At 39.2% G+C, this 14,975-nt stretch overlaps 1 protein-coding gene across 1 annotated transcript; it reads right to left on the bottom strand.

Annotated features, from left to right (window-relative positions):
• Positions 1-2,369: 2,369 nt before the first annotated feature.
• Positions 2,370-14,975, bottom strand: fam131c (family with sequence similarity 131 member C). Its single transcript, XM_059333489.1, has 6 exons — positions 14,863-14,975; positions 13,318-13,382; positions 11,008-11,092; positions 4,323-4,547; positions 3,959-4,048; positions 2,370-2,981 (listed from the first exon to the last, which is right to left on the bottom strand). The coding sequence occupies exons 1-6, from the start codon at positions 14,891-14,893 to the stop codon at positions 2,731-2,733; spliced, it is 747 nt and encodes a 248-aa protein (XP_059189472.1). The 5' UTR covers positions 14,894-14,975; the 3' UTR covers positions 2,370-2,730.

Here is a 14,975-nt window from a genome sequence, read left to right as displayed (position 1 = left end):
AATATTTATAATATTCAAGACAAAACACGAAGGTAGGGCAACAATGGGCATCGAAAATTATTATTGTTTTGTTTTTTTTCTCTCTCAAGGGTGACTGGCGGCACCCCTCCAGCAGATGGTGCTCTAGGCGACCGCTTATGTCGCCTATGCCGAGAGCCGGCCCTGAGAAAGATGATCCTTTGCTAACCAAGCTAGCGCTAGCGTTAGCTGACGTTGGCATCATTCCAGCCCCCCTACCATTCATGTACTGGTTGCAAAAACAAGTAGTGGCTTTGAAATATATATAATTATAAGTATATTGAGTGATTTCTAATATTCAATATTCATCTTGAGCAATTTTCTTACATGAACTATAACTTGTTCTTTAACACATGTAGCAAACAGCAGGAGATTGTCATGTTGCAGCTTGATATTTTGTTCATGATCAACCAAGTCTCTTGTCATTGCTTAAATGCATCTGATGATTTATCGGCTGTGAGACATGTCTTTCCTCTGCTTTAGATGTTTGTTTTTTTACAATTTTGTCAAGGTAATTTCAGTGTGCAGTGCACGTGTGAAAGGAACATAGTTAAAGAGTTGACTGCTCAGCTTAATCAAATCTTGATTGCAGCCAAATTATCTTTACTGCTTTTCTGATGTGATCATTAAAATGTGAACACTATATCACAAGCATCACAAATCAAATAAAAATAAAAATGTTTTACAAAAAGAATAACTTGTGGTGATAAAGGAATCTACCAAAAGAAAGCATAGAGGGAAAAATTCAACACTTTTCTTGACTAAAAATCTTTATGATATATTCTGTCCATGTTAAAAAGTAAATGTCTGCCCTCACATCGTTATACAATATGTTTGTGCACTGGAGGCAGATTTTAAAGGAGCAGTGTGTCGTGTTTATGGAACTCTATTGGCAGAAATGGAAATGGAAATAAAAATAAAATAAGAGGCAGGGGTAAGGAAAGAGATATTCCGCTGGCTGCAATCTGCAACCTCACCACTATGTGTCACTAAATCCTACACACTGCTCCTTCAAATAAGGTTTTCATACTTTAACCACCATATCTATCAGTTGATGTTACACTCACCAAAGCAGTTATCAACCCTTGTGTTGTCTTAAATGACCCACCTTCACTAAACCCCTTAAATAAAGCAGCTTGACCCAAATCTATTTTGCATTAAGAAACAACCTGTCATAAATCACAAACTTTGTGAATATTGAGGTTTTCCCCCTTAGAGTGCAGGATTGTATCAGTGGAATCCACTTATTTTTATTACAACACACCGGTCATAATTGGTTTATTGTTTTACTAAAGTAGGGGTTTATTTCTATTATTTCTATTGCTAAAGGTACTGCATATGTCTAAACATATTTTTGGGCACATGCATGCATAAACTAAAGACAAGATTTGTCTCCTGTTGGTGAACAGCTTTCATGGAAATGTGAAAAAAGGCAATGTTTGACTTTTTCTCATGTCATAAGTTGAAAAAAGATCATTAAGGGGGTTTCCTCTGCTGTTAAACATAGTGGCGGGTCATTTTTGACCCCTAAGACAACACAAAGGTTAAGATCTTGGACCATGGAGGCATCACAATGCCAAAAATAACAATTAAGGCTTTAGGGGTGATAATTATCAAAAGACGTGACTGTTGTTAAATCTGTGCAACTCATTTTCTAAAGACTTTAAATTCTACTAAAAAGAACATTTATTTCTTAAGCTTCTAAACGCAACAGGAAACTAATCTTATCATATAAAAGCTCCTCTCCTGTTTGCTGTTTCCTGCTGGGTGTTCAGACAGTATGTCTATACAAAAAGACACAACACTCCAATAACTTGCAGGTGGCTAGATTGAGACTGACCAATTTTGGTGCTGCCATCTTTTCTTTGCAGAGCAAAACCAACAAAACTAACTTGGCCTCAAATCAGTTGACTGTTCCGCTTCAGGATTTTGTATCATTATGGATATGAACGCCTTGCCATGCTGCACAGTTTTTCTGTTTGAGTTACTCTTGAGATGACAAAAGGGGAAAGTTATTTGATGTAAACCTGTGCTAAAAGAATCACCACAACAAGTAACACTAACCATCTCTCACCCTGACACACACACACACACAGCAATACACACTGACCACATGCACGCTGATGCCTTCTGTGTCCTTCTGTCTCTCTGTTTTCCATCATTTCTCTGCACCGCTCTCCTGCACTCGTCGCTCTCAGAGAAGTGTGAATGATAGCTAATCATAGCTGAGACTCAGACAGTTAATTGGGCTTCTTTACGACAGACATCTCTCTTGGTCCAGACACATTCAGGTTTACCCTTCACATTCACTTTTCACTTCATAAAGGGATTGAAAACAGAATCAGACAGCCTTGTACTGCACATATGTTAAAATTAATGTTTAATAAGATATTTACACAGGTATTAGTTGACTTCACAGTTCAGTTCTAGCTATAATGTGAAAGTGTTTGTACACTGAATAAAAAATTAAAATGTAGCAGGGGAACTATGTACATTCAGAAAAGTGTACGTCTCGATGGGGGAGAAAGTTTGAATCTGGAGACCAGGTGCTGACACCCTCCCAGAAAAGCCATTTGAGGAATTATCTCTTGAGATCTCTCACAGATGTTACGTTTTTGTATCAGTCAGTGCTGGTGACTGAGACTCAAGTCCTCTTAGTAAGGCTCAGGCTCAGATCGCCATCAAGATTGCTGGCTTGTTCTCCTGTTAAGCTCAGTTATAAAAAACGTCATCCTCAGATAGCGAGCTGCTGTCTACGTGTCGGACAGCTGCCTCTGCAGTTACGGTGCTTCTGTCCTGCTGGACGTTGGACGTCTGGGAAATGGAGTCAACTGTTGGCGGGAGGACCAGGTTGGCAGCCATGGTGCTGCCATAAGTCTGGGCGTGGATGCTGTACAGGTGCTGAGGGACGCTGACGCTTCCGCCGTCCAGCAGGAACTGAGACAAGAAGTGGCTTTGTGCTGCTGAGGAGGATAATAACAGTATGAGTCAAAAGGTTGCTATTCTAAAACCCTAAAAATATTATTTTAAGTATGACTAACAGACAGCTGCATGCTCTCAGGCTGTAGAGAAACTGAAGCTCTTCACACTGGTAGATTATAGAAATAGCACAGACTTTAATTGGATCATTGACAGCTCCATGAACTTTTATGCAGTTACCATTCAAGGTCCTTTTTTGAGAATTGGTGGTTGTGGGCGGTGGATGTTTAGAGGGAAATGGCAGGTCAACAATAAATGCCACATAGAAGTGGTTACATCATCTGAAAGCTGTGAACCTGAAGATTAATTTGCAGCACTACATCACTGTGTCAAGTTTTTCTGGTCAAAATCTGAAGTCAATTTCCATGTTCAAATATGTCCCATAAGTTGTTGCAGCAAATTTTGTTTTGACACAATTGTTGCGGAAATGCAGTTTGATTCATATGGATAATGGATCAAAATGGTCAAAAAACCTTCCAGAATATAACATAACTATGCCAAGACCTTTGGAACAACATAGAAGAATCCATGCTGTGATTTGGGTTCAAAAACTTTGGCCATTTTGGAGATTTCTGTATTTTCAGTGATTGCATGACGAGCACTTCAGTTCTTCAAACTGCTGAGAAACCCCCTTATTGGCAATATACCTAGGAAAGCTGCAGCTCCCCTGAATGCTCTAGGTCTCTAGTTTATGGTTGTAAAGTTTCATGAGACTGTGATTATCCAAGAGTTAAAAGGCTTTAAAAAACAAAATTATCCATTGCTTCTTTCATCTGTTATGTCTCATTTGTCTCCAAAATCCATCAACAGCCTTAAAGAAAAGACTTCAAGGTAAAATAACTAGAACTTTTAGATTAAAATCATCCAAACCCAGACAGAGGCTAATAGCAGAAATGCATCATCATCAAAGAAGTTTCAGACCAAAAGGAAAACCACTGAGTGATCCTTTTACATGACGAACCTTGTAAACTGGTGGAGGGCTGCTCTAAGCCGTCATTCATGGACCACACATTCATGCACGCCTCAGCCAGGGCGAACTGCTCTGCTACACCTGTGAAGCAAACACATCTTATCCACCTTTTCTCAGAAGTCGAGCCCCAGTTGTTTGTTTTTCACCTGGTCTGTCTACCACTGTGACAAACAAAGGGGAAATCGAATAAGTGCACTAGTTTTGAGTCGCTGTCATTGAACATCTTAAGCACTATTGATTTTTTTTTTTCACCTCCTCTGCACAAGCCAGTGAAACAGAAACAAAAGCCCACAGGGATCTGACTGAACATCACATCATCTCCACTGACCACATCTTGAATTCAATCCTGTCTCACCTGCAGCGAAGCGAGCTTCCTTGATCTCGTCGGTCATTTGGGAGTAGAATTGTTCATCCTCCTGCAGCTCTGTCCCGATGCCCCGCCGGGCCCCGCTCCACCCACCACCGCCTCCCCTGGCTTCGCTGCCTCCACCCCAACCCTTCCACTCAATCAGGTGAGCAACTCGGCCCTGGGCCATCGCTGTCGGCTTGGTGATATGCTCCTTTATCGTGGCCACCAGACCTGAATAAGGTGAGGAGGAGATCTTGATCAAGTGGATTAGCTCGACATACAGTACATGTGGTAGCTGAGAGAGTTTGATGAAAAGATAGTGATGAGCAACATTAAATGGTGTACGGTAGGGGATAGAGATGTGTGAAAAATGCCACAGGGATTTGTAAATGGCAAAATAAAAGGAGGAATCATAAATGGTTATACTTGAGACACTTTGAGCATAATTTAGACTTTGCAGGTGAGCATTTAGTTCAGATTTGCATAACCTGAAACATGAAAGAGGTGTTTCTGCAGCTGCCTTCTGATACAGAGTTCTGTAGGAAACAAATTGAAAAAGATTGAAAATTAAAGTGTTCCAGCACCCAGGGTAATATTTGAGAGTTATACATTTTCTTGTTTATTGCGGACAACACTCCGGTGAAGGAGCTCTTGTCGATAAAAAAAACACTATGTTCTCGTTCACTGATCGTACTTGTACTCATACAACGTAATGCTCTGTAATTAGGAGGTAACCCACGCAATAGCTTGCAACCTCTCATTGTCGTAGTGAGGCTTTTGCTTAGGTGGGGTGGTGGATAGGTCAAACCAATCTAGACATTACATCACTGCTTGGTCATTTATGAGCCCTTACCATCCCACAAGTATGGGCCAGTATGGGCCTGTTCCACCTTCTAGTAGGTCCAATACATTGTTATCAGCCCATTCAATAGCCGTTACTCTTTTTCTTTACATTTAAATTTCAGTTTAGTTCAGGCTGTTGTTTTGTTCAGTTCAGGCTGCAAAACTACTTATCTAAGGTAAGGGCAAAAAGTGACTGGTTAGGTGTTATAAAGGACTGTTTTAAAAAGTAAAATAAATACAAGTAAATGCCAAAAGTGAAGAAGTTACAAGGAAGACGTTAATACCAGTTGGTAACGTAAAAACAGGATGTTAATTCCAGTTAAATGACGGTAATTCAAATAACATCTGTAAAGGTTTCAGGTTTGTTGATTGGAAGCCCAAGAGTAAACACAACTGGAGAAAAAAGTCTGTTCTTATTGCAGCAGGCCTTTATTTAGGTCACAGGTAAAGTTATGCAACACTGGACGCAGGATCCCAGTCAGAATGAGCCCCGATTTCTTTAATAATTAGCATTTCATCTTTCTTTGGCTGGGCCTGCCCTGTACAGATTGGATTTACACGTAATCCGAGTTCTATTGGCCAGTTACCAATGATGTGGACAGGCGTCCAGCTGTCCAAGTCTCATTCGATGATTGTGGTACACAATGTGTGTGTGTGTGTGTGTGTGTGTGTTGTCCTACAGGCGCATATCTATGAGTTAAGCCTAAACATGATAAAATACAGCTTTTAAGTTTCTCACAGGCCTGTGGGGAAGAGGAAAGCTAGAGTGGAGCAAAACACATTGACCATCTGATCTGATTATAATTATTCAAATATAACACATCCTTGGCTTTTTGGCACTGACTCCTTGGCAAAGGTAATTAAACATTCAAGCTGTGTGACTAGGCAAGGCCTCTCTGTAAATCTGTTTCCAATCTGTTTCCAAGTCATGACTGTCAAGTCCAAGTCAAACCTCAAGTTTTCATTATTGTGACTGACTCAAATCCAAGCCTTAAAATCGAAAGATCTGTTGCTTTAACCAAATTCTTCTTCTTAAGCAGCTTCTAATAGAGCTGCTGTGTCTCTGTATCTCCACATTAATATGTTATTCATAACCCGTCTTGTTAAGCAGCCTCTAATAGAGGAGCCGTGTCCCTGTATCTCTACAGTAATATGTTATTCATAAACTGTGGAATCACCGGGCAAAACTACAAAGGAGCCATGATTTCTTTTAATCAAAAGAGACAGGGGTAGAAAGGTCTGGGGAAAAGAAGAGCTGAAGTGACCAGCACATCTTGGTCATATTGCAGAACAGGTAAATTAAACTGATGTAAAGAGACAGAAAAAAAAGAAAAGGAAAGGTCTAAAAGGCAAAGGTGGAAGAAGGGAATGAGGAGGTTAAAGAAACAGGCAGAACAATATTATTAAGAGAGGAGCAGAGGTAGCTCAGAGAGAAATGGGTATAATAATTTATATTAAATAAAAGAGCCAAGTGAGTTGGCAGCCAAGGCTAATTGAAACTGAGAAAAACATCCAGACAGGTTATTTTCATTTAGGCTCAACACCCAAAGACTCTTTCTGTGTTTTGTTGTGTACTGTGACGCCCACTGCTGTCTCACCCTGACGACTCTGTTATGACTCTGTTCTGGCAGACGCTCGATGCTGAAGAAGCTACGTTTCCATCTATTTAAGCTATCTGCACGCTGCAGAGTGAAAAGGACCAAAACATATCACACACCACAGAATAATAATGTGTTCAATGCGTCCCTCTGAATGCAGTGGGCAGCAGCAAGCTAGACTACATTTCTCTGTTGATTTGTAGGTATATTGCAGCCAACGAACGATTCAAATAACCCAACATAAATTATATATTAAACTATATGCAGTGGTGGAAGAAGTATTCAGACACCTTACTTAAGTAAAAGTCCAGTGCATTCAAAACTTACTCAAGTAAAAATACAAAAGTATCAGCATCAACATGCACTTAAAGTATCAACAGTAAAAGTACTCATTATGCAGAATGAACTCACTCAGATTTTATATATTCCAAATATATTATAGGATTATTATTATTGATGCATTTATGTAAGCAGCGTTTTAATTTTCTCAAGGTAGGGCTCATTTAAACGACTTAGTATCCTGTTATGAGGTTTAATTAAAAAAATGTTTAAAAAAGTCTAATCACTTTAAATTCATCATGTTTTTATATTAAATCTCAACCTGAAAAGTAACTAAAGCTGGTAGTTAAATGTAGTGGAGTAAAAAGTACAATATTTGATTCGAAATGTAGTGAAGTAGAAATATAAAGTTACATAAAATGGAAATAAAGTGAAAGTACATTAAAATTGCACTTAAGTACAGTACTTGAGTAAATGTTTACTTTCCAATACTAACTATATGGATTTCTTTTTGCACCCAAGTCACTTGAATAAAAGTTGGCAGTTCACATTTCTGCAAACCACAGATATGTCGCATGTCAACATTTCCAAACAAAATGTGTTGGATGTGAACGCTGTAACCTGTTGGCACATAACAACCGCTGCTTTCGACGCTTTAAAAACACTTTGGTTAATCATAGGCACCAAAACCACTTAGGTTAGATAAATAGGTCAGGGTTTGGCTTAAAAAACACTAATTTCTAATTTCACATTTCTGTGGTTATCAGACACATTAAATGCCAACATTTCTTGCTGGAGCCTGAGCTCCTTTTTTGTTGTTTGCATGTGAGAAGAAATATTTAATCAGTATGCCAAAATGCCAAAATGAAAAAAAAAAAAAACCCCAGGACATTTCATGAAATTAGATTATAGCATGCAGCCTAAACCTGCCAACCAAGGGATCAATGCAATGTGACAGTAGTTAAAAACCCACAAAATAAAAGCTTTTGTGAAACTAATGGTTACAATGTAATGATCATCCCATTTTCATTTTCTTCTTAAACTCGTTACAAAATCTGATATGACAGGTGATGCCAATCGAGTTTCCTTGGTTGCTGTAAGGAATTATTGGATTTCTCTGCCTTGTTTATCCTGTTGCTACAGTAAACACAGGTTACAAGTTTAATAAACCGGAGTCAGTAAGGAATAATTCCCTCTACAAAAATAGACATAGAGTATATTGCGTTATGTGAGGCACGACTCCCTGCTGTATGTTGTGGAAACAGAGCGGATGAACAAACATGGAGTGTTATAAAACCTGTAGGTGCCGCATTCAGAGCTGTTATTTAATGGCCAACTTGGGAATAATTCTTGAAAATAACTTTTAACCACACCCTAAAGGGGGTAAATACTGTAATTCAGCTGTTTGCAAGCAACCGGTGTTGATTTCAAACTGTGGTGGACTGAACCAATGAAAAACAACAAAGACAATCAAAGCTGCAGTCGTGACTGTGATGAAAAAACCCCATTAGGGTCCAAACAATGGGGGCTGATAAATTCAGTCCATATCCTTTAGATGACCTTTAGACAACAAAAGACTGCTATGCTAGCAGCTCTGTGAGGCGGGGTCATATGTTCCCTGGGTCCGATGCACAGCAGCTACTTTCTGGTTACTTTGCAGTTAATTTTTTTGCTTTTAAATCTAGGATTACTCATGTTTGTATATTCCCACCCCTAATCATATTGTCTTGCATCAAGGCTTAGCTTTTTCCTTTTAGGGTTAGAGTTTATCAAACCAAGAGCCTATTTGCCATGGAATTTGGCAGTAATGGTGGAAAAAGTAACAGACCAGGGAACATAGGACCCTTTTTGGGAAAAGTGGGGGAAAAGGGTCCTATGTTCCCCAGTCTCATACAAAGAGGGGAACATAGGACCCGGGGAACAGTGCTGTTTTGAGCTAAATGCTATTGTCAGCATGCTAACATGTTGATGTTAAGCAGTGCGACTACACAAAGTAGGCTGCTCGACATAATGTCAGCCTTTCAAAACAGAAGTATGTAGACGTTTTGACATCAGGCTTTACCACCCTCCAAAAAATCACATGACCAACCCGAATAAGGTCTCATTCATTTAAAAACAGAGCTGTACACTGTTTAAAACTGACCCATCTAAGCCCGAAACTTTGCATTATCCTGTCAGGTTCACCAGGTGGCGTTAATTAATTTAATTAATTGATTAATTTAATGTGCAATATTCTCTGTGCAATGGTCCATATCCAACTGCTGACATTGTATACAATGTTCCTAAAGTTTTTATTTGATTTTTGTTTTAAATTAATAATGCGTTTTATATTTCTACTTGTTTCTATTGTAAATTGTTAATACTTAAAAAAAAAAAATTGTACTTGTTTATTTGCTAATACCTTTCTTATATTTCTATTTTATACTACTGTTTACTATTTATTGTTATTTTGTTATCCACTTTGCTGCTGTAACTCTGGAAATTTCCCCATTGTGTGACTAATAAAGGAAATCTTAATCCTAATCTTAATGTTAAAGGATAAATCAGAGGATCATGAGGATCAAGACATTAGGCTTCAACCTCTAGGGATTATGAATTTAGTACCAACATTTTCCCCAATCCATCAATACTTGTTGAGTTACTTCGGTCTGGACCAAAGTGGTGAGCCATAACGCAAGCATGGCCAAATACCAATGCAACATATCCATACATATATATGTGTGATATATTTAAATAATTATAATAAGGTAGTAGCCAATGAGCTTTTCTCTTTCTCACAGGCCTGAGACAGCACAGTTTGTGTTCGTAAGGTATGTTATCTTGTTTAGGCTTTGTAGCTCATAGATACGCGCCTGTAAGAACAACACACACACACACACACACATTGTGTATTACAATCATCTAACGAGACAGCTGTTGGCCTGTCAAGGTCATAGGTAACTGGCCAATTAAATTCGTAAGTAACTTTGGTAATATCTTAATCTATGACATGTGACACGCACATTCATGCTCCCCTGAGGATGAATGCTTTACTCTATAAACTGCATGCAAGATCTAACAATGTCTCTATGAAATATGCTGAGCAATGGCAATCGCTTTTTCCTTGTAACTTCCACTTCAAGACAAACTTTGCATGTTAACCCTCACCACTAGACTGAAAAAAGTAACAAAATTGTTATGTACTCATTTGTTCGGTGCAACACTATTGAATTTGTGGAATCTAATGAGCGTTTTGCTAGCAGGGCTTAAGCCACTGGGTGTTAATAAAATCACATCAGTCTGATATATTTATCATTGGTGTTATACAAGAAGAACAAATTTGTCCTAATATAATTATATTTGTACAATAAAATTTGAATTTGCACAGTGTGATCTGATTTGAGCAGTTAGGTTGTCAGCTGCACTTTGCGACTGTCGAACTCTGCAGAACTTGCTCTGCCAATTTAAATGATGACTGACGAGAGATTAAGGCAGAGTAAATGTCAAAAAGCTATTTTTATTATTATTTTTTTTTACTGGACTGGCTCTGTCACTCCCAAGGCAGGTGTCAGCTTCTCCGCTGTCTGCCTGAATGTCTGTGTTTGTCTAACATATTCATGAGGTTTTCACTGCCTTCATGATTAAACTGTCGGGGTAATAAAGGGGCTTTCAGTGGGGAAAAGTTCAGCAAGGCATAACACATTAAGTCAGATAATTAACCTCTCGCAGAGGGAGAGGGAAGCAAACAGACAGACAGGATGAAGAAAGGGGGAAGAAAAAGAGTAGGAGGCACCAACATGAAGAGAAGCCAGACTCACCTGATTGTTTACTCATGCCTGTCTTGGTATATTCACATCATATGTGTTACATTACTAGCGTCCCATGCTTACTACTGTGTCACAATTTCCCCACATGCTGTTTTCCCAGTCTCATATGTCTGATTCATAATGAAACACGACATGAAGGTGTGTGTGTTTGTGTGTTCGTCTCACCAATCAAAGAAGAGGTGGCCAGCTCGCCGATATCATAGCCGCTGCTTTTATCTGCCACACTGCCGTTTGACGGATTCTGGCCATCCTGCACAACATGATGCACAAAAAGAGAGGGAGAATATCACATCCTTATGGTTGATGCAATAGCTTCATTTTAGCTTCATGACATGGATTTTCTAACAGAGGAGCAGGTAACTCCTTTGTATGATGTTTTGATCCTTACAAATCACCAGGAGTGCAGTTATGAGCTTTCCATACACAAAACAACAACACATACACACGTACAAACACACACACAAGCACATTTGCATACACCCCCCCTCAGGCAATCACCTCCTATGTGTGATAACTCAACCCACACACACACAAAATGGTGATAATGACAATAACAGCCGGCTCTTGTGGAAATCCTGCAGCATTCACACTCCAGTCAAAGGAAGGTATTTTAAACTCAAACCCGTATGGTGTTTACACTCAAGTAGCTGCAGTCAATGTGAAAAGAGAAACTGCACTTCAAATACATTTCTCTTGGTTTGATATTATTGAACTGGCACTAAAATGTTCAAGCCTTTTTTTTTTTCTTCATCCAGAAATAAATACATGATTACACATTAGTGCATGGCTCCACTTCAAACAGTAGAAAAGCAGTCCAAATTAAGTTTTAGAAATGATACAATTCTGCGTAAATGTCACTCGAATCTAAAATGAGTATAGCAGAGAAACTGAGTGTTCTCTTGGGTAAATTCAATTTGTTTCTGTTTTATTTTTTCTCACATCAATAAACTGCTGGTTCGTTGCCAGATGTGCGGTCACTGCAAACCAGGGAGATTATATTCTGTACTTCCATCTCAGAAACTGCCCCTAACAATTGTCATTTAATATAATTATATTCGAAATGTATCATTAAATAATCATTGTAAGACATGGTTTGGCAGATATAACATTTTATTTGTTGTAAATAATTTTAAAAAGTAGCTTGAATAGACAAATAAAAAGGTAATAAAAAGCCTGGGTGTAAATGTAATATAATATTATGATAATATAATTCACCCAGCATTCATAAACTATCGGACAAATCCTACTTTGATAAAAGTCAGTAATAACAAAATGTTTAGTGGCAATAATATATTTGTTAGCCACCTAGCAACATTAGCTACAGTTAGCTAAACATCAAAATGTTAAATACAAAACAATAACTTAATTAAATTACCTCGTTGTAAGTTAGTTCATCTTTACTCTACTTGCCTTCCAGAATTTGATAGAAGTGTTGTGTACATTTGACTCAAATACTGATGGAAAAGGTACAAATGTGAAGGCTATTGAGCTATGTAAGCTCCATGAAGTTAGCATCATTAGCTACACAAAGCTCAGTCAAAGTACGTAAATTGAGTCAAAACAGTAACGAAATACACATATTCGACCTACATTAACAAGAGTAAATGTTCTGCTTTAAATTGTAAGGACTTGTAAAGTGCTGTAGCTATGGTGAGTGTGATATTAACCATAAAATGGAGCTGGACAGTTACACTTATCCCACTGTGCAGTAACATATCATCAGGCAGGTAATAAAAGCTAAATTACCTGCAGCTGTGCTGTTTGTGTTGAATTAATTCCAGATCAATTTGGAGAGAGAAGATAATGTGAACATTTCGTTTACTTTACTCTTATTGAATTAGCAGAACTGTGCCAGTTCCCCCAAATCACAGAAAATTATTTTCATACTTATCTCTAATGGTATTAGGAATGCATATAGATCTGTGGTGATCTCATACTACAGCTCTTTGGACATTTTAAGTGTACTGTCCTTATTCCATCTGTTGAGGGGCTCATTGCATGGGTGGAATGGTTTCAAAAAATATAAAAATGCAAGTCTCCTTCAAACTCCCACTGTTGTGTACAAAATTAAAAAATGATGTTATACGTGGCAAAATGTGTTTAAAATGACCAACAACAGCGAGCGATTGTGTTGCATTAATGAGTGGAGTAGGAGGGTGTTGGCCCATGTGCAAGTCTATTGGTCAAAAATTAGTCCTCAGTAAAGAGAGAAATAAGGAGGACGGAAAAGAAGGAGAGGGAAGGAAGTAAATGAGAGAATGATAACTGTCTGTGATGCGTGAATAGAATTTAGCTTTTGTCACTCAATAAATTGCCTCCCCATTACTTGGGGTAACTCACAGTACACAACACAAGTAAGTAAAGTAAAAAAAGAAAAGAAAAGTAAAAACTTTCATATTTCTGCTGAACCCAAAAACTGATACTTGTTGCTTTCAGTCTGAGACACTGAGGATAAGTGTGAGGGCTATTACTGACCTTGAAAGAGGATGGCTGACCCTCCACAGTCTGGTCCTGCTGTGCTGTCATGGCATGGTGGAGCTCTGTAGGGAACCACATACACACACACACACACACACACACACACACACACACATACAGCATGCATCTAACATTAGTGTGTGTGTGTGCATTTATAAAGCTAAAACCCAGTTCTTTCTACTGGCCGGGGATCAAACGAACACTCATATAATGGATGAGAGACTCATACAGTCATTTAACTGGAGCCTCTGCATACTTAACTTTAACACTGACCCACTCGGGCTATTAGCTTTGTAATTGATGATGATGAGGTTCATATGAATGGCAAGAGGAAATGAAGAGCAGTTTAAAGCCAGAGAGAATTAACATCATTGGAGAGGTTGGCGGACTCACACAGGAACACAAACACACGCCTGGGGTTTCCCCGGGGAGGTGTCATCAACACAATTGGCCGTCGCCATGGAAACGCGACACCAACAGGAGGCGAGTGATACCCTTCCATTTACTTAAGTCACGATCGCCAGCACACACACACACACACAGCCCGCTGTCTGTGGTCTCTGGCCTCATCAAATGCTATTAGCAGGTCAAGAAACCCATCATGACGCCTCTGCTGTCCTTGTGGGGTTAAATCCCACCCTGACTCACACACACACACATGCACACACACACACACACACACACACACACACACACAGACTTGAACACACTCCCGCTGTTCTGTGAGCTGTCTGTCTGGAGCCTCACAGCTGCCTTCCCTCTTTCTTCCCAGCTTGAAAGCTCAGCCCTCATCACCCCTCCACCTTGTTAAAAAAGGGAAAAAAAGCACTCTGTCTCACAAAATATTGTAAGCCTTTATCACAAACTCAGGCTGAACATAATGTTTATGAATGTCACGTACTGAAAAAATAACAAGTAGATTGTTCTTTGGAGTTATCACAGAAAGCTGGTACACCTTAAATCAAATTGTATTTCATTTGATCTTTTATTTTGACAGCACAGATTAGTGCTTTTGTTCTACTTGAAAGAGGGCTGCTGCCAGCTGAAGGATCACTATTTCATCCAGACGACAAACACTACAGTATTTCCACTGGGAGAAAATTGCAACCCAAGTCACATCTTCATGCCACGACAAGTTGGGAGATGAGCTTCGGATGGAGCTGTCACATCCTGAAGCCACGGTTGTCGTCCACTGATCCTCAAAATCCCTCTCATCAACCTCAAGTCATTCCAAACCAATCTCCACGGATTCACTCAGCTCAAGAATAGCAACGGAAGAGCAGATGAAAACAAGTTTTCAATGGCAGTATTTGTGCTCTGCATCATCCTTCACATGTAAAACACTTCTGCCAGGCTGAAAATGTAACCAAGGTGGTTATCGACACCTCAGGGGGCTTTAATTTACTCTGATTTTCTATATTCTCACATGCAGAGCATGATGTAACTTTCTGAAAGAGTTCTGCTCCTCTGATGTTTGTTTTTGCAACGCTTCCTGCAGGTTAATCCAACCCTTAAATATAGACACAAACGGGTAGCACTGACCTTTGTGACCTTTGCAGAAGCAGGCACCCATAGTGTCAGGATGGCCGGATGGTTATCTGTTCACCATGGCGGAGGATGAGGAGGATGCAGGAGGTAAGAAGAGGTAGAAGAAG

This window comes from Centropristis striata, chromosome 5, assembly GCF_030273125.1.
Source record: "Centropristis striata isolate RG_2023a ecotype Rhode Island chromosome 5, C.striata_1.0, whole genome shotgun sequence".
Lineage (NCBI taxonomy): Eukaryota > Metazoa > Chordata > Actinopteri > Perciformes > Serranidae > Centropristis > Centropristis striata.
This window is presented reverse-complemented; position numbering and strand designations above follow the sequence as displayed.